This window comes from Peromyscus eremicus, chromosome 2 (genome assembly GCF_949786415.1).
Source record: "Peromyscus eremicus chromosome 2, PerEre_H2_v1, whole genome shotgun sequence".
NCBI classification, from domain to species: domain Eukaryota; kingdom Metazoa; phylum Chordata; class Mammalia; order Rodentia; family Cricetidae; genus Peromyscus; species Peromyscus eremicus.
This window is the reverse complement of record NC_081417.1, coordinates 133,716,486-133,737,035: the sequence shown is the minus strand read 5'-3', so window position 1 is coordinate 133,737,035 and position 20,550 is coordinate 133,716,486. Positions and strand designations below refer to the sequence as shown.

General features: G+C 40.5%; 1 protein-coding gene across 1 annotated transcript in view; it reads left to right on the top strand.

Annotated features, from left to right (window-relative positions):
• The window catches only part of Rlf (RLF zinc finger), a 69,714-nt gene that overhangs the window by 10,307 nt on the left and 38,857 nt on the right, over window positions 1-20,550 (top strand). Inside the window, exons 2-3 of the mRNA XM_059254895.1 lie at window positions 15,133-15,287; window positions 17,321-17,402. Coding sequence (XP_059110878.1) covers window positions 15,133-15,287; window positions 17,321-17,402 — 237 coding nt within the window. The remainder of the gene's footprint in view (window positions 1-15,132; window positions 15,288-17,320; window positions 17,403-20,550) is intronic.

Genomic DNA, 20,550 nt, shown 5'->3' with positions numbered 1-20,550 from the left:
AAGTGTTTGGCTACTCTGATAAAATTTGTGCTACTATTTCACCAGGAAGTATGTTGTAAACAGGCTGGTCATTATTGTAGCTCTTGAGGCATAGCTGGGTGAGATTAATAATTTCTATTCTCCACTGGTAGTGTGCATCTAGCATATTCTAGCACTATGAAAGCAAAACCATCAGGACCGCTGGGCGGTGGTGAAGCACGCCTTTAATCCCAGCACTCAGGAGGCAGAGGCAGGCGGATTTCTGTGAGTTTGAGGCCAGTCTGGTCTACAGAGTGAGATCTAGGACAGTCTCCAAAGCTACACAGAGAAACCCTGTCTTGGAAAAAAAACAAAAACAAAAACAAAAACCCATCAGGACGAAGTGCTGTGGTATGGTCTTTCTGTACACTGTGAATATGCGTTGCTACCGCTGGTTAATAAAGAAGCTGCTGTGGCCTATGGCAAGGCAGAATAGAGCCAGGTGGGAAATCCAAGCAAAGATACAGGGAGAAGGAAAGTGCAATGGAACACAGGTAACGCCACAAAACCACGAGGCAAACAGATTAATAGAAATGGGTTAATTTAAGATGAAAGAGCTAGCTAGCAAGAAGCCTGAGCCATAGACCAAACAGTTTAATTAATATAAGCTTTTGTGTGTTTATTTTATAAAAACGGCTGCTGCCTGTGAGGGACCGGGCAGGACCGAGAAACTTCAGTCTACAATGAAGTGTCCCAATTGAGTACCAGTTTGATTTCTCAGAGTAGGGTCTTACTGTCAAATTCTGGAGGGTATCAAGAACAGTAGCAATAGCCTATAATATTTGAGGTTCTATAGGACCCCACTAGTCAACAACCCCAAAAGAGGTAACCAATCCCTGCCTATAGTATCTAGTAGGGGTACTGTTCCCCTGATTTAGGGTAGCTCCATTTAAACTCTATGTATATGTATATATTTCATTAAGCTTCTACAGTAGGTTTCCATGTGACTTTTTCTTTTTTTTTTTTTTTTTGGTTTTTTTTTTGGTTTTTTTTGAGACAGGGTTTCTCTGTGTAGCCTTGCGCCTTTCCTGGGACTCACTTGGTAGTCCAGGCTAGCCTCGAACTCACAGAGATCCGCCTGGCTCTGCCTCCCGAGTGCTGGGATTAAAGGCGTGCGCCACCACCGCCCGGCTCCATGTGACTTTTTCAAAAGGCCTTTTAGCGTTAATGGATCTTCACATTCCCTCCTTGACCCTGACTCCCTACTCCACTTAACTTTTATTTTACATTATTTTCTTTATTTATTTACTTATTTCCATTATTTCCTTTAGCTCCTTTATATGACTATATACTTCTGGGTATTCCAAATGAAACACATCCAAAGATTCAAAGCTAGCACCCACATATGAGAGAAAACATGTAATATTTGTCTTTTTGAGTCTTGGTTACCTCAGGATGATTGTTTCTAGCTCCATTTACTTAACATGAATTTCATAGTTTTCATTTTTCTCGACAGCTGGATAATATTCCATTGTGAAAATTTATCCCATTTCATTATCTGTTTACCTGGTGGTGAATGGCTAAGCTGTTTCCATTTCCTGGCTATTTTGAATGGAGCAGCAGTGAGCATGGGTGAAGAAGTGTCTGCAGTAGGATAGAGAATGTTTTGGGTGTATACCAAGGTCAGTCAGTATAGAAGGGTCTCTCAACATGGAGGCCCTGGCTAGCATCAGACACACAGAGATCCTGCCCTGCCTCTGCCTCCTAAGAGCTGGAATTAAAGGTGTGAGCCACCATGTCTGACTTGAAGTTTCTTTGTGAACATGTATGTTTCTCTTTGCATCTCACTCTTTGAACATTGTTAATAAAAGTAAGTAAATAGAAAACACAACTAATTATAAGATCATGAAGATTGCCAAAGCTTAGGTTCTTTGTTTTCATTAGGATCCAAATGCCTGCCACCTCTTGCAGAGGCTGGCCTTGGCTGTCTTCAGTTTTGAGGGTCAGGTCGGTCTGTCTGTCTGTCTGTCTGTCTGCATTTAGAGCCTAGAAGTCAGACACCTTATTGAGACTTTTGCTTTTATTTTACATATCCTGTTAAAATCCTTAAAACTGGGTTTTATCTAATTAAATTTACCCTGCAATCTTGAGGGTGTTTGTTGTGAGAGGGTATTATTTTATAGCTTGGATTTCTAATGTTCAGATTGTAGGTGAGTACCATTACACTCTGCTCTAATCTTAAAATCCTATGCTTTCTTATGTTTTCAAAAAACAGACAGCAGTGTATTGTGGCTTAACCACTTTACTGTAAAATGGAAGCAGGAGAACCAGGAGTTCAAGGCCAGCCTTAGCTAGCTAGATAAGGAGTCTAGCCCAGGTCACATGTGACACTGTCTCTGAAACAAAACAAAGCAAACAATAACAGCAAAGGCAAAGAAGAATATGTCCTAAAGAGTTAAGGCACAGAGTCTGCTGAAGTGATGTGATACAATGTGGTGATGGATTGTGACTGTGAGAGATTTGTCTTTTGTGTTTTTTAGAGATGTTTGGTCTCTTAGTTACTGTTCTTCTATAGCTGTGAAGAGACACCATGACCAAGACAACTTATAGAACAAAGCATTTAATTGGGGGCTTGCTTACAGTTTTGAAAGGTGAGTCCATGATCACCATGGTAAGGAGAGTGGCACCAGGCAGACATGTCACTGGAGCAGTAGCCAAGAGCTTTCTTCTGAACCACAGCAGCAGGCAGAGAGTGAGGGAGACTGGGTCTATTAGTGCAGATTGAAACCTCAAGGCCACACCTCCTAGTCCTTCTCAAGTAGTGTGGGGGCCGTTTTTCATTCAAGCCTCCTGAGTGCTGAGATTAAAGGTGTGTGTCCTCTCACCCTGGTCTGGAGAGATGTGTCTTTTATACATCAATGCTGCCAGACTCTGGGAACACTAAACCATGGTGAATACCTAGAAAGACCCATGCCTTCCTCTAGGTAACTTTCTTACATTTGGTACTTCTTAGGTTTGTAAACAGGGACAGAGAGTGAGTGTCACTGAAGGGATGTATACATGACTTTAGATTTCAGTCAGCTCCAGATGTTTGTCTATTGTATCATTATCAAAGTAATTGAGTGTATCTTTTTTGTGTGAGTGTGGTACTAGGGATTGAACCTGGGCCTTCCTACATGGTAACCAAACAGTTTGCCACTAACTCTGAACAGTGTATCCCTAGCCTTTATACTTTTTATTTTGAAACTGGGTCTCACTACATTGCCCAGAGTGGCCTTGAACTTATTCAGTTACCTGTTCTTAAAACTGCATTCTTCCAAACTACCTAGGATTACAGGCTTGTGTCACTGGGCTCAGATATAAATCTTATTTTTACTATGTTAATAAATTGTATAATTATAGTGCCAAACCAGAAATGTACAAAAGGAATGATGACCCCTCTTACTCTAGTCCAACCTAACCTGAAATTCATTTTGTAGCCCAGGCTGGCCTCAAACTGAGTTCTCTTAACCTGAGTCTAGATTGCTGACGTAGTAATCAGCTACCATTCCTGGTTTGTATGGTGCTGGGATCAAACCCAGAGCCTTTTGCAGGCTAGACAAGCCCTCTGCCAATCCCCAGCCTCTGGGGATGAGTTTTTTAAGGTGTTATTTAACTGTGAGTATTAAGATGATATTTGTGCCCCTGATGGGTTATCGTTTACCCCTCTAGAGTAAATGCCTATCCCAATGGAAGCCTCACTACTAATTTAACTAAGAGTACTTGTTTACATGAGTTGTTATGCTCACTCTTCTAATTTGGCTTTTTTCTTTGTATTGAAGTCTTGATTTCTACTTTAAAGGACTTGTAAATTCAAATGTTAACTTAGAGCACGTTTTTTCCATAACAACCTAGCAGTAAGTGTGGAGAAAATATCACGTATGCTTGGATTGGCTTGGTGTTTCATTGTCATGAACTAGAGAGCATGTGTATGTGCCTTTGATGTTAGGAGTTTGCACTTACTCTTCCACTCTAATACCCGTCGACCTTCAACCTTCTTACAGGTCTATATTCTCTAGAGTTGGAGGAAATAGACAGGTGCTCTGCAGTGGGTGTCTGGGCACATCAAGTGGGCCCAGATGCTGTTGCCCTTACCATTGCTTGGGCGAAAGATGAGTGTGTTAATTTCTCAGAGAAAAAACATTGTAAGACAGGATTCTGCTGTGTAGCTCAGGCTGTCCTATAACTTGCTACTCTCTTCTACCTCCACATTTAGAGGTTATGATAGGTATATGCTACTTTGCTTGGCTTCTGGGACATGGGTGGAGGAAGAAAATCAGCTGGGTGCTTTAGCTGCCTCTCTGAGCTAGCAGGCTTTCACCTCAGCATCTGGCTCCGTAGTCTTTATTGATAAAATCAAACGATTGAGATTTTGTTTAAAAACAAGAGAATGTCACAGAAAATTTTTTAAAGCATACTTTTAGATTTAAAGACCCTAGAATGTTTTGTATATTATCAATTACAGTGAACTTATGTTGTATTGAAGCAATAGATACTCGTTAATGCTTGTAGTGGATATAATAGATTCTGCCTTTTGTAACCAATAGATTGGTGTGTCTGTCTCTCTGTCTCTCTCTCTTTCTCTCTCTCTGTCCACCCCCTCCCCCAAGACAGTTTCTCTGTAGCTTTGGAGCCTGTCCTGGAACTCACAGAGATCCGCCTGCCTCTGCCTCCCAGTGCTGGGATTAAAGGGTGTGCTCCAGCAACTGCCTGGCAGATTGATCTTATTTTATTTGTTTTTGGTTTTTTGAGGCGGGGTTTCTCTGTGTAGCCCTGGCTGGCCTTGAACTCACAGAGGCCTGCCTCAGCCTCCCTGGGGTCAAAGGTGTGTACACCACATTAGGCTACCATAGATTCTTTATTAAGCTTTTTTTTTTTTAAAAAAAAAAAAAAAAAAGCTTGGCTATCTGCTTATTTTATATTTAAATTATGTGTCCGTCTGTCCCCCGTCCCTCCCCCCCCCCCACGCCCGCCCCACTCATGTGCACGGGTGTTGGGTCCCCTGGAACTGGAGTTAGAGTCAGACAGTTGGGAGCTGCCATGTGGTGCTGGGAATTGAACTGGGTCTTCTGGAAGAGCAGTCAGTGATCTTAACCACTGAGCCATCTCTTCAGCTTCCAAATTATGTGCTTTTTTTTTTTTTTTTTTTTTTTTTTTTTTTTTTTTTTTTTTTTTTTTTTTGTCTTTTTCTTCCTTTTGTTTTGTTTTGTTTTGTTTTTTTCAGACAGGATCTTACTTAGTTCAAGTCGACTCCTGATCCTCCTGCCTTCCCAAGTGCTGGGAGTACAGGCTTGTGTTACGATGCCGAGCTATGTGTTTTATTACATTGAAGTATGCATATATAAAATTACTTGAATTTATAACCTGTGAAATTCATGTCCCTGGAAAAAATAAAGCCATGTTTCTATAATTGTAGAATTTTGTGTTGTAAGAAAGAACTTTGGAAGTCATTTAGCACATCTACTTGTCAGCTAAAACCTATTTAAAAATTTTAATTATAATTTTATTGAGAGAAAGAGAGAGAGAGAGTGAGTTGTGTATGCATGCCACAGTGTCCATGTGGAAGTCAGAGGACAGCTTTCCTGAGTAAGCGTTCTCCTTCCATGTTATGGGTCTCAAGGATCAAATTCAGGTTATCAGCATTGGTGACAAGCACTTTTACCTACTGGGCCATCTTGCTGGCCCTAAAACCCATGTTTTGTTTTGCTTTGCTTTGCTTTGAACCCAGGATGGTTTTGTGTGGTTCAGGCTGACATTGAACTCACTATAGGCTTTTATTTTATTTTAGACAGGGTGTCAGTCAGTATGTACCCTGTCGTGGAAGTAGAGATAAGCCTGCCTCTGTGTTCTCAGTAGTGGGATTAAAAGCATGTACCACTCCACCATGCCTACTGTATTTTTGTAGTAGATGGCATTTTCCAACTGATCAAACATACATGCCTAAAAAACTGCCTTATTATACTTTGAAAATAATTTAGCACATCCTTTAACAAAAGTGCAGCACATAGGGCCTCTGTTAAGTCGATTGCCTAGTAGAGAAGCTAAACATTAAACAAATGTTCATGTTTCATTTGCAGTAGAGCAATATTGTTTGATGGCCAAGTGTTTTTATTTATCTGCCTTCCAACCGGCTTGTCCTTAGGGGACAAGAACATATGTAAAGTAACTCCCATTGGGGCTGTGGATGTAGCTCAGCTATAAAACACTCGCCAAAGCATGCTAGACTTCCTGAATTCTATCACACAAACCACACTTTCTAGTTTTGTGCTTTTTTTTTTTTTTTTTTTTTTTTTTTCCCAGAGCTGAGGACCGAACCCAGGGCCTTGCGCTTGCTAGGCAAGCACTCTACCACTGAGCTAAATCCCCAACCCCTGGGTTTGTGCTTTTTATCATGACTTTTTAATGTTACTCTTCTTTCTTGGCCTGGAATTGCTGTGTAGACCAGGCTGACTATGAATTTACAGTAATCCTGCCCATGCCTTCAAATTCCTGGGATTACCAGAGTGTACCACTCCCAGCTACATAATTGCCCCCCCCCATTAAATCTTATTTATTTGTATAGGTTTTCTGCCTGCATGTCTGTTTGCACATGTATGTAGTGCCCGAAGAGGGTGTCAGATCTCCTCCTGCAACTGGAGTTTGTGAGCTACTGTGTGGGTGCTGGGAATTGAATCTGGGTCCTGGAAGAGCAGTCCAGTGCTCTTAACCACTGAGCCATCATTCCAGCCCCCTAGGTTGCATTTTTTTTTAAAGGATTTTATGCAAGTACAGTCATAGAATCTGTTTGGCCGCTTTCACTTGGTGCAATTATTTTGAAATTCATGTTGTAGAGATGAGTGGTTGGTTTCTTGGTATGGATATACTATAATTTTAATATTCATTCAGCTGTTGATAAATATTGGGTGTTTTCTAGTTTGTGGATACTATAAATTGAGCTGCTATGAGCATTCTTCGTTGTTGGTGTAGACAAATGCTTTTTTCCTTTCTTAGGAGCTGGATCCCTTGGCAGGTTGTATCATTTTACACTCCCATCAATCAACAGAGTACGAAGTCTGTCTCTTACTTCCTAAGACACCGGACCTCTACTTTTTGAACTGTCACTACCACTAAAATTAGTGGTAGCTTGGTGAAGCTCCAATTTGCATTTCCCTTATGAGTTATGTTTAGTATTTTTTCTTGTGCTTATTTTTACAGTCTATATCTGGTCCAATGTCTGTTCAGGTCTTTGGAATTTTAAAAGATCTTTTTTTTGTGTTTTTTTTTTTAATACTATTAAGATTTGAGAAAAGTGTGTCTGTTAGGTCAGACAGACATTGGGGTAGGCAATGAATAGCTTTTCTTTTTAATATTTATTTATTATGTATACAGTGTTCTGCCTGTATGTATGCCTGCATGACAGAAGAGGGCACCAGATCTCATAGATGGTTGTAAGCTATCATGTGGGTGCTGGGAATTGAACTCAGGACCTCTGGAAGAGCAGCCAGTGTTCTTAACCTCTGAGCCATCTCTCCAGCCAGCAATGAATAGCTTTAAAGGGGACTAAAAATAACCCAAGGCATTTGGCCTTGTAGAATCTTTGACACAGGTGTGACTACCCTGTGTCAAAAAACCCCAACTTCACATCACACTTTAAAAATTGTATTTAAAATATACTATCTTATGTGATAGCTCTTCAGTGTGCCACTGTCTTGCACTGATAATAGGAATGTAAATTGGAATTAATTTTCTGGAGCAGAATCCAATATTATTGTAAAGCTCTAGAAGTTGTGGAGCCAGAAATTCTATTTATAGTCCATTCTCAGAAAATAGTCATGGGGCCACCAAGTTCCAATGGATAGTTTCAACCCTGTGGTCACTAAACAAAACAAAAAGATATGGATGTGGGGAAAGAGGTACGATGACAGAGGTGGGAGATAAGTGAGTAGAGTGCCTTACATATAATTTATTAAATTGTCAAAGAACAGTGGGCAGTGAGATAGTCATGATGTAAAGCTTTAGACTTAGGGGAACTTATTTTAGTTTTATATATAATATTGCCAAGTTAAGAGACCAGGGCAGGATGTGATAGAAGACACCTGTAATCCCAGCATTTAGACTGAAGCAGGAGGATTGTGAGTTTGAGGCCAAGCTGGGGTACACACTGAGTTTTAGGGTGAGACCCTGCCTCAAAAAGTCAAAATAAAAGTTAGAAACTGTGATGTCCATAAATAGAATTGGTTTCTGTACAAGGTTGTACAACATTGAGAACACAGTGAAAATCTACAGCGTGGCTAGAGATATAATCAATGGAAGAGGACTTGCCCAGCATGCCAAACTGAGTGCTGGTCACTCAGAAAAAAAAAAAATGAAGTCAAAGGAAGCATAAGACATAGCATCAACATAAAATGTTTCAATTTGTACATTGAGGAAACTCAAACTTGCCTGTTAGCAGTGATTTGTTTCTGGGTAGTATTTTTATGCATTATGGAAAAATTTGTGTATTTAAAGATATACTACTGTTACAGCAACAGCAAGAGACATTTTAAAATGACTGAAAATGAGATGAAGCTAGAAAGCATATTTTTGACCCATGACGGGATCACTGTCTAAAACATTCTGGGAAGATGGGGATGGTGGACTGAATCCAGTGAAATGTTATCGTGTGGATGAAGAAGTGTAGACTGATGGGTAAGAAGTAAGCCAGATTTCTAAACTCGAAAAGCAGCTGCAACTAGTGTGCAGAGTAGGAGTTGGGTCACAGTAGCAGCACAGATACAAGACTTTGGACTTGAATTAATTTAGCTACTTCCTGACTTGGAGCAGCCAGCTCTTCTCTTCCCATCCAGGTTCATTGCTAATTGATGGTTACATCTCGGTCCTAATCCTCTTTGAAGCCCTCCCATCCCCTTACCTTTGCACTTTCAACTTTGCCCTCTGCGTCAGGGTTGACATTCAGTTGCTGACTTCCCCTAGAAGCTTACCCTTTGCAGTATAATCATCACTCAGATTTAGAATTTTACTTTTTGTTTTTGTTTTTTTGTTTGTTTGTTTTTCGGGAAAAGATTTCTCTGTGTAGCCCTGGCTGTCCTGGATCTCACTCTGTAGACCAAACTGGCCTCAGATTTAGAGATTGCCTGCCTCTGCCTCCCAAGTGCTGGGATTAAAGGTGTGCATTACTACCACCTGGGGTTGATTTAGAATTTATGTATTTCTTATGTTAAGAAATTTAAATCAGAACAAGATTTCTTGTGTTATGTGCAAAATTTCTCTTCAAAAAAAAATCCCGTTGCCCTAGGATGTTGAGCTTCCTAGTCAGTAGCTATCTGTTCAGTTTTGTAATGAACCCCCAGCACTTGTGGCTGGTTGGTTTGTGGGGGTGGGTGGGTAGGTGGGTAGGGTCTTCTACAGCCAGTAAACTTTGTCCATCTTACATGGTGCTAGGACCAAAACCCAGAGCTGTGTGCATGCTAGGCACACATTCTACCTAAGCTGAGCTACTTCCCTAACAACCACAGCATTGCAGAGTAGTGGATGTCGCTCAGCACCAGTGCTGCAACCGTTTCCCAGAAGCAATGACTTCAGCTATGGGGTGGATGTGGTACTCACTCAGGAAGAGGGCCAGGTGACGACCAGGCCACACTGGCTGCAAATACTAAATAAAGGCATTGCATTGAAAGGAAAGGCAGAATTTGGAAATAAACATATTTATTAAGGAAATAGTAGAGTTGTGTATTCTGAGAAGACATAAAGACCAGTGATAAAGGATGTGCTGCTTTGGAGCCAGCTGACTAGTTCAGATTATCTGTTCAACATTTGCACAGTGGATGACTTAATGCATAAAATTTGCTTTCTTATTTAAAAAATGAGCTAAAGGTCAGGGATGTAGATCAGTGGTAAATAGAAGTAACAAGTAAGTCTTTTTTTTCTCCCATTAAAAAAAAATCAGCTGTAGAGGCTGGATGTAGTTCAGTCTGTAAAGTGCTTGCTTATCATGCATGAAGCCCTGATTTTGGCCCCCACCCAGTAGCACATAAAACAGCATTAGGAGGTTGAAGCAGTTGGATCAGAAATTCAAAGTCATCCTCGCCTAAATGGGAAGTTTGAGGCTGGCCAGAGACCCTATCGATACTTTATTTTTTTTTTTTATTTTTTAAGATGTAGCTAATACAGAAAGTCTGAGTTGGGTGCAAGTAGCAACATAAGGTGCAAGAGTTAGGGTTTTAATTAGCCACTTCCTCATTGTAAGCAGGCAGCTGCTAGCCAGGGCCTAGCATGCTTGAAGCTCTAGGTTCACACACATGCATGTTTGCATGCACACACAATTTTTGAGATGGTTTCTTTGGAGGCCTGGTTGTCCTAGAATGAGCTGTGTGGATCAGGCTGGCCTTGATCAGAGATCTACCTACCCGCCTCTGTTTCCCTAGTGCGGAGATTAAAGTCATGTACCACCACATGACCTTTTTAAGGGTAAGCTGTAAAGGATATACCCTTTCCTTCCTTATCCTAGCACAGATCACTTTTGTTCTGGGCTTCTGCATTTTGGGATTCTCCGTATAATCTTTTTTCTCTACCCTAGTGATGCTATGTTCTTGTTTCCATCTGTGTAAGAGAATCCAGTGGCCTAACCTGTCTTCTGCCCAGACAGACCGTAGAGATTTGGTCCAGTCTTAGGCTTATCTCCCTTCCCCACTGTGTGACATTGGCATACTTCTGAACAAAATTCTTTCTTAAAGCTTGTATTTATTTTATGTTTATGGGTATTTGGTCTGCATGTAAGTCTTTGGCTGGTACCTGTAGAGGTCAGAAAAGGGTATCAGATCTCTTAGGACTAGAGTTACAGACGTCATGTGGGTACTGAGAATTGAACCTGGGTCTTCCAGAAAAGCAGACAGTGCTCTTAATCAATAAGCCACCTCTCTAACCCCTTTTTGCTTTTCTTAACATCACCCATTAAAAAATATATTTGTTTTGATTATTTTTTAATGATGTGAGTTTGTAGGCCTATGCGAAGGTATGTGAATATGAGTGCCAATGTCTGTGGAGGCCAGAAGAGGGTGCTGGGGTTTTAAAGGCAGTTGTGAGCCACCCAACAGTGTGTTTGTGTGCTGGGAGTTGATCTTGAGTCCTCAACAAGAACAGCATGTACAGCCTGATATGGTGACACACGCCTTTAATTACAGCACTCAGGAGGCAGAGGCAGGTAGAACTCTTTGAGTTTGAAGCCAGCTTGGTCTGCATAGTGAGTTCCATGACAGCCAGAACTACATAAGGGAAGAGACTCTGTCTCAAGACAAAGAGCACTATGTACTCTTAATGGGCTCTCAATGTGACTGAGCCATCTCTAGATCCAACATCACCTGTATTTAACTTGTTCTCTATTCACCAAAACTAAGACTAGTGTGATCCAAAGCTGGAAATCCTGTTGTTTCTCTTATAATCTTAAGAGACCACCATCATAAATGCAATCCCTTGTTAACTAAAACATTGTCATATGATTCCTGACTGTAATAGAATGAAAGCCCTTAGGAAAGTGTCTATTCCATACTACATGCCCAATAAATATAACTATGATTTTTCATGGGAAAATTAGTACTAAAATTGGAATGCATCCCTTGCATAAAATGTGACCATCCTGAAATTTATTCCCTCTTGATAGTTCCATAGAATAAAATATAAAGATGACAGAAAACTAGCCCACACAATCCTATAACCATTGTAGTGTAGCTGTGTTAGCATTTTTTAGTCCAGCTGTTTGTGCTCTTTACACCCTATGCATTGATTCTTTAATGTACAAATATGTTGCATTTATAGTACACTCCAAGACCTGGAGAGTATCCAGATCTGCAGAAGGGAACTGTCAGAGCAATTCTGATGAAAGTATTGGGGACTTGGAATAAGTCACTGGCTACTGACGTGGTGGGTGGGCTGAGTTATTTTTTGAGCTAGAATCAACAAACTTTGTGATTATTTCAACATTATTTTTAGTTTTGGCTCCTAAAAAGAGACAGAGGAAGTGAAAGAGGGTATATTTTCTAGGGGAGATGTTTGGTTTTGTATATGTTGGGGTTTGAGACTTGAATAGGCCATCCAGATGAAAATATTTAATAGGGATTTGAAATATATAGGGTTTTCGAGACAGGGTTTCTCTGTGTAGCTTTGCGCCTTTCCTGGGACTCACTTGGTAGCCCAAGCTGGCCTCGAACTCACAGAGATCCGCCTGGCTCTGCCTCCTGAGTGCTGGGATTAAAGGCGTGCGCCACCACCGCCCGGCATAATTTATTCATTCTAATCTTACATTAAAAACAATGATAAAACTTTGAGAGTATAGCTTAGTGGTAGAGAATTTACTTAGCAAGTTCAATCTCCAGCAGCACCCAAACAAATAAATGAATAAATAGCAAAATCCAGTGAAGATTGTTTCAGGGATTTTTTAAATGCTCAGCATGTGTCCTAGTGGGTATATTAAGGAGACCCCATTATTTAATGTGAACTAACATGGAACAGTTACATTTTAGGAATATAAAAATAGAAATCAAGAGGCTCGGGAGATGGCTTAGCACTTAAGAGCATATATACTATTGTAGAGGACCTGAGTTGGTTCACAGCATCTACATTGGTTGGCTCACAAGGGATCCAGATCCAGAGGTGGCCTCCCCAGCCACCAACACTCATGTGTGCCCAAGTGCACATCTCTAAGAATAAAATAAAATGCCAAGCATAATATCACATGCCTTTAATCCCAGTGCTCATAGGCAGCACATGGGTCTCTGCAAATTTGAGGCCAACCAAAGCTGTATATCAAAACTTTGTGTCAAAGTAAAGTAAAACAAAATCTTAAAAACGAAGAAGAAGGAGGAGGAAGAGGAGGAGGAGGAGGAGGAGGAGGAGGAGGAGGAGGAGGAGGAGGAAGAAGAAGAAAGAAGGTCAACACAATGAAACATCCCAAGTCTGGGATATTTGAAAGTGAGTAACTTGGACTGTGGCTATAGCTTAGTAGGTAAAGTGCCTGTCGGATTTGCTTAATCTCCAGCACAGCAACAATTGAGCATGGTGGGCACACTGTAATCCTAGCACTTAAGGTAGATGAGTCAGCTTGAGCTACATGAGACCCTGTCTTTGTGGGGAAAAAAGGGGGAGGGATGATTTGATTAAATGATACATTACATTTCTGAAAATACAGAAGGCCATTTAGTTGTAGGTTGGTGGGCATTCAAGTGCATACAGACCACATCATTCAGTGTGTCAAGAGCATTTTACTATATGTAGTACGATGGTTTATCACATGTTATTAGAGGGTTTCTTTGTTTTGGTTTGGTTTTTGGTTTTCCGAGACAGGGTTTCTCTGTGAAGCTTTGTGCCTGTCCTGGAACTCACTCTGTAGCCCAGCCTGGCCTCAAACTCACAGAGATCCGCCTGCCTCTGCCTCCCGAGTGCTGGGATTAAAGGCGTGTGCCACCACTGCCCAGCTGTTTTGTTTTTTTAATCAGAGCTGATAGTAAAGATCTTTTGTTGTTGTTGTTATTTGAGATAGGCTGCAGTGTAACCCAGGTCACCCTCAGTCTGTGAAGTCTCAAAAATCACCTTTAACTCTTGACTCCTGTGCAAAAACTCTTGGCATTACAGCCCTGGCATTACAGGTGTGCAGCCCACCCAGCTCAGAAAGGGATCTTAATATGAACACTAAAGTGTAGAAAGTTTGGAATCCTGCATTGTTACCATACTTCTTTGTAGTTCTTTTTAAAAAATTATGTGCGTGCGTTTGGAGGGGGAGTGCATGTGTACTTGACACTCATGTGGAGATAGAGGACATCTTATAGGAGCTGGTTTATTCCTTTCACCATATAGGTCCCAGGGGTTGAACTCAGGTCATCAGGTTCGGTAGCCAGTGTCATTAACTATTAGCCATCTTACTAGCCCTATTTGTAGTTCTTTAGACAGAAAATTCCAAGACAATAAGTTAGAAATCTTTACAGAAATTATTCTGGGGTTAAAACCTTCAGGTCACATAGAATTCACTCATAATCAAGCTGCCTTCTGTCTTACAGGAGTAGCCCTAGCTAAAAGCCTAGTTTCATTAGGAGCTCTACAGACCAGTTAGAATGTGTTCTCTAGAGGGAAAATGATGTCCTGCCTATGTGGGGCTATGACACAAAGTCACAGCAAAGTTTTTTGGTCTTGTTTTTTTGAGATGGGGTTTCACTGTGTAACAGTTCTGGCTGTCCTGGAACTGGCTTTGTAGACCAGGCTGGCTTCAAACTCACAAAGATCCCTTGCCTCTGCCTCCCAAGTGCTGGGATTAAAGGCATGTGCCACCACTACCCAACTTCACATCAGGTTCTTGGTGTCTTTTTTCAAGGAATTAAAATAAAGGGTCATGTAGATTGCAAGAGTAAGCAAGAATACTTCATTCAAAAGCAAGATAGTATAGCTCAGGATTTGGCTGTCAAGAGTGACAGTGGGCCATGTGAGTTAGTTAGTGGGCCTTTGCTTATAGGGTGTAAGAGGAAGGAGGGACTGATTGTTAAGGGTAATAATTTGGGTTGTTCTCTATTTTGGTTGACAAACTTGAGTTGTACCTTGTGATGATGTCTCTGATTTTAATTATATTTAGTATATTTATGCTGAGGCATAAGAAGGTAAATAGGGAATTCTCTCTAAAAGTTCAACTCAGGACAATCTGCCTGGTTGTTCATACACCCAAAACAGATCTTGGCCAGATCAGCCACGTGTCTCTCTGTTGTGAATATATCTGGGAGTATATTTGAATAATAACTATCTACAAAAGGGGAGGAGAAACTTACTGTTATGAGGGGTAGGGTGTACATGTAGCAACCCTCCTCCTCTTTTCCCTGTTCAGTTGAATGTTATGTTAACCAAACTTGCTACTTGTAATTCTACATGTATAGGGATACTCAGCCCAAGCATATAATGGCTTTTCTCCTCAGATTTCGTCCTGTCAAAAGAACCATTCTGTATTCCACTAACTCCAGAGGGATGATTCATTATTTGGTGAATATAGAATCCTCTAAACAAACTGGGACCTAAAAAGACAGTGTGTAAGAGCGTGTTAGGAAAGAAGGAAGAAATAGTACTTTTGAGTGCAAAAAACCAATTTATTTCATTTTTATTTATAAAACAATTCTTTTTTTTTTTTAGACATTATTGCAATATGCAAGCAACAAGAATGCATCAGAACACATTGTGTATCTTCTGGAGGTATACCGCCTTGCTATCCAAAGCTTTGCCAGCGCACGTCCATTTTTAACTACTGAATGTGAAGATGTCCTCTTAGTGCTTGGCAGATTAGTCCTGTAAGTTTAAGCACTTCAGTTACTTAAGAATTAAGTACTGTTGGTTGTGATGTTTGCCTGACTTCTCTTTACAGTGGCACTATTTACTCTGCAGAAGCACCAGTTCCCTTTGCTCTGAGCCTTCACCCCTAAATTGCCAAGAGAGAAAGTCCAAGTGAAGCTCCAACTAAACAATCTGTAGCTGTCTTTGGGGTCTCTTTCTTACTCAGGCTTGTACTACAAGTCTGATCCATTTCCCTTCTCTTTCCCTTAGCTATAGATTGTGTGTTGAACAGTTATTGTGACCAGGACCAAATAAATGCCAGAGAAAACCAACTTAAAAGAGGAGGATTGTTTCGGCTCAGTTTCAGGCTCGGTTTCAGGGGTTTTAGTCCATTATGAGAAGGAGGACTGGCCAAGTAGAGCCATTCTCACCCAGAAGCAAGAAGCAGGGAGAGAATGCCCACAGGCTGGGCTGAGTCCATGACCCTGGCCCTCAGTCTTTAGACAGTGCTGCTCACCTCATGGAAGTCTCTCCTTAGCTAGTCATCTGTAGACATGCTCTCACAGATACACTCACAGCTGTGCTCCGCCCATCTTCTAGGAATCTCAGTCTAATCAAGTTGGCAATCAGAATTATCATAGATTCAGGATCTAGAAACTGGTTATCTTTGAGAAACACCATATATGTTGGAGAAGATATTGTGAAATCTTGCAACTCGGTTACATCATTTGAACTAAAAATAATTTTATCAGCACAAAATACCAGTATAGTAAAATCCATAGTCATTTAGCTGTTTTAATATTAGGTTGCCTAGTAACAGACAAAATTACACCATTAACATACTCGTTTCATCAACAGCTGTTCAAGTGTAGGCTGGTGTTGCCTCAGTTAGATCCTGCATTGTTGAATGAAATGTGTGCTTGTCAGGGTAATCTGTTACTTCTGTCCTAGCCCTACCTGTTTGTATTCGGTTCACCACAGCTGAATCTCTGACATCATACTTTGGTGGAGGATTAGCATTCCCCTTTTAATCCCATTGTTCTCCCTACCAGGTCCCACTTCCTGCCACATGATACCAATCTGTACAGGCAAAGTGATTATGCTGTAAGATTTAGGAGAGTTATGCTGGATTGATATTTTGAGTTGTTCTTTATTGGCGTTTTTCTGAATCTTTTTATAATCCTTTTCTTTTCCCTCTTCTCTGTGTCTGGGTAGTGGTTAGGGTATAAAGAAGAAACTCTTGCTTCCTTTTTAGAAGTGAAGAAATCACTTTGCTGATCATTCTGCTTCCTCTGCAAGTGATAGAAACTGATGTGGGTGACAACCTACTTCTCTTTATCACTATGTCAACTAAATTCACAGTATCCCCAGATCCAGTTTTTTTTGGTCTATTGATATGGGTGATCTTCTCATACAATCTAACAATTTGGAATATGACTTTTTTGGAAGGCTCATATATTTCTAAACTTTATTAAAACGATAATGTAAACATAAAGCATTATAGCTTTTCTTTCTTTCTTTTTTTAAATTATTTTCATTTTCATGTGCATTGGCGTTTTGCCTGCATGTACATTTGTATGAGGACACCAGATCCCCTGGAACTGGAGTTACAGACAATTGTAAGCTGTCATGTGGATGCTGGAAAATGAACCCAGATCCTCTGGAAGAGCAGCCAGTGCTCTTAACCACTGAGCCATCTCTCCAAAATATTTTTTTTTTTGATGTGCATTGATGTTTTGGCATGAGTGTCGGGTCCCCTGGAACCTGACTGGAATTACAAACAGTTGTGAGCTGCCATATGGGTGCTGGGAATTGAACCCAGGTCCTCTGGAAGAGCAGTCAGTGCTCTTAACCATCTGAGCCATCTCTCTGGCTTCTTTTGTTTTTTTAATACTTGAAAAGCTATTAGAACAGTTTCAAAGAAAAAATATAAAGAGTATAAGTATTTAAAATAGTTTGAAGAAGTATAAAAGTCTTGCATATTGCTTTCATGCTGTACTTAATTATTACTGTAATCTCCTATATACTTACATAGTTATTTGTATTGTAGGAGTTGTTTTGAATTACTGCTTTCAGTGCCTGAAAGTGAACTGCCCTGTGAAGTCTGGGTACCATTCCTTCAGTCTCTACAGGTGAGTCAATTTTAATCAAGAGAATTCTCTGCTTAATTGCCCAAGACATACATTTATTCTTAGCAAAGTAATCTTTGAAAACGTAGAACAAAAACAATTGCATTTTCATATATTTATGATTATTAAGTAAAGTATTTAGATTGTTAATAACACACTTGTGTCTTGCCAATCAGTATGTGTGTCTAAATCAGTCAAACTGGTAGTCGTAGATTTTACTCATGCATTATACTCACAGGAGACTACTTGGCTCTCGCCTTTCCAAGTGGGTGAGCAGGTTAGAAAATGGCAAGTGACCCACCCAGCAACAGGTGTCAAATGATCCATTAGGGTAGAAACTGAGAAGTATTTTAAAAATACACTCAGGAACTAGGGAGATGCTTTAACAAGTAAAGTTCCTGCCTTGCAAGCATGGAGGACCTGTTTGGATCCCCAGAAGTCATGTAAAAAGCCAGGTGTGGTATCATGGGCCTATAATTCCAGATGGCGAGATGGGAAACAGAGAAAGGAAAGATCCTAGAGCTCATGTCTACCTTGCCTACCCCAGGCCTCTTGAACAAAGGAACTTGGTAAAATGCCTGAGAAACAACACCAAGGTGTTGACCTCAGTGTAGCTATACATACACATACAAATAGACATTAAATTGTTGTTGGTCTTTTTTTTCTCTGTGCTCTTTTGGCTCTTTTGAGGAGCCCACTACCCAGCTCCCAAATAATCACACACAGAGATTTATTCTTTCTTATGAATGCCTGGCCTTAGCATGGCTTGTTTCTAGGCAGCTTTTCTTAATTTAGATTATCTGATCTACCTTTTGCTTCTGGGCTTTTCCTTTTCTTACTTCTGTGTGTCTTACCTTCACTCTTACTCTGTGGCTGGCTGGGTGGTTGGCCCCTAGCATCCTCCTCTCCTTTTTCTCTTGCTCCTTGAGCCTCCTTTTCCCCCTATTTATTCTCTCTGCCAGCCCCGCCTATCCTTTCTCTGCCTTGCTATAGCCGTTCAGCTCTTTATTAGGCCAATCAGGGGTTTTAGACAGGAAAGTAACACAGCTTCACAGAGTTAAACAAATGCAACATAAAGGAATGCAACACATCTTTGCATCATTAAACAAATATTCCACAGCATAAACAAATGTAACACATCTTAAAATAATACTCTATAACATTAAATAATTTCAGTCATATAATTACTGGCCACTAATTAAGGCTTACTGCTTTGTACTTTTTTTTTTTGTTTTTGTTTTAGTTTTGTTTTGTTTTGGTTTGGTTTTTTGAGGCAGGGTTTCTCTGTGTAGCTTTGGAGCCTATCCTGGAACTCACTCCGTAGACCAGGCTGGCCTCGAACTCACAGAGATCTGCCTGCCTCTGCCTCCTGAGTGTTGGGACTAAAGGTGTGCACCACCACGCCCGGCCTCTTTGTGCTTTATTTTAACTATTTTATGTCCCTTAAGTAAACTTGATAATGTGAAGATTATTTGAGTCCTCATTTACAAACAAGGAGGCACACATAAGAAACTGAGCTTGCCCAGAGTAACACTCACTTACCAATAGGTTCGGAATCCTTTATTAGCTGCTTCATCTAGGACACACATTTCAAAGTATCTTGGATGTGTTTTATGTGGGCACAGATAAAGATTCATATATTAAAAACACACTTCAGAGTATAGGAATTTGTTTCCTCTGGGGTACATAATACAAAATGAAATGATTGTAATATTTTTCTCCTTGGGGAGAAGAAAGTTCTTTGTCATATTCCTGGCCTATTTAAAACTCTGTAATGTCGTCTTGACTTCTCACATATTCAAACAGCCTTTAAAGTCATCTTTTGTGTATGAGATGTTGATTTCTGCTTTTGTTTGGGGTTTGTTTGTGAGATGATCACACTGTGGCCCTGGCTTAACTGAAATCCAAGACCCGTACTGTCCCTGAACTAAGTCTGTATGTAGCCCAGACAGGTCTCAACCTGTGACAATCCTGCCCCAGCCTCCTGAATGCTGGAATTACAGGCATGCAGCACTGTGCCCAGCTGAGCACATGTATTTTTGTCTTGATGCTTTGAGGCCTTAGTAGTTTGGTCCTGACATGTCACATTCTAGAAGAGCAAATAAACTTGATTCTTTTAGTGCTATTAGTATTTTATTATATCCTCCCTAGACAGAACACTTTATATGCTTCTTTGTTTTCTTAGATTGTTTGTTGAGTAAGTGCCCCTTCCCAAGTGTAAATGTTTAGTAGTTGTCAGGTGCACAGGATAGGTTTTTGAATCTGTGTTCAGTAAAATTAGTGAAATAACATTGCAGATAAATAAGAGGCTTTGTCCCTGTTGAATATGAAATATAAAAAAATAAGGCTTTTTTTTTTTTTCATTTTATGTGACAAGTAGACACAGTAATACATGGCATTCTGGATAATTTTGACAAAAATAAACCTTTTGGCCGGGCGGTGGTGGCGCATGCCTTTAATCCCAGCACTCAGGAGGCAGAGGCAGGCAGATCTCTGTGAGTTCGAGGCCAGCCTGGGCTACCAAGTGAGTTCCAGGAAAGGCGCAAAGCTACACAGAAAAACCCTGCCTCGAAAAACCAAAAAAAACCCAACAACAACAACAACAAAACACCTTTTGAACTTTTTTTTTTTTAAATTATTATTTATTTATTTTTATTTTATGTGCAGTGATGTCTTGCCTGCACATATGTCTATGTGAGGATGCTGGATCTCCTAGAACTGGAATTACAGTTGTGAGCTGCCATGTTGGGTGCTGGGAATTGAACCCGGGCCCTCTGGAAGAGCAGCTAGTGCTCTTAACTGCTGAGCCATCTCTCCAGCCTCAGCGTTGAATTTATGATCTTCCTTTTTCACCTCCTAAGTGCTCTGATTTGTAGACATGTCACTGTGCCTGGCTTGTTGGTTTTTTGTTTGGTTTCGTGCTCCATCCCTACCCAGGATAAGAATTTGTATCAGTGAGGCCTCAGATGGCACCAGCTACTATAGACATACTACAGCTGTACAGCTTCTCTGTGCTTCTTCTGTGCATTTTAGAAAACACATTCTAAGCAAGTTTTTGTTTGTGTTCTTGCTGGAGTTTATGTGGCCTTGCTCATGCTGTGTGAGCACTTGTGTACAGAGCTATATTTCTAGCCTGAAAAGGATTTTTGTT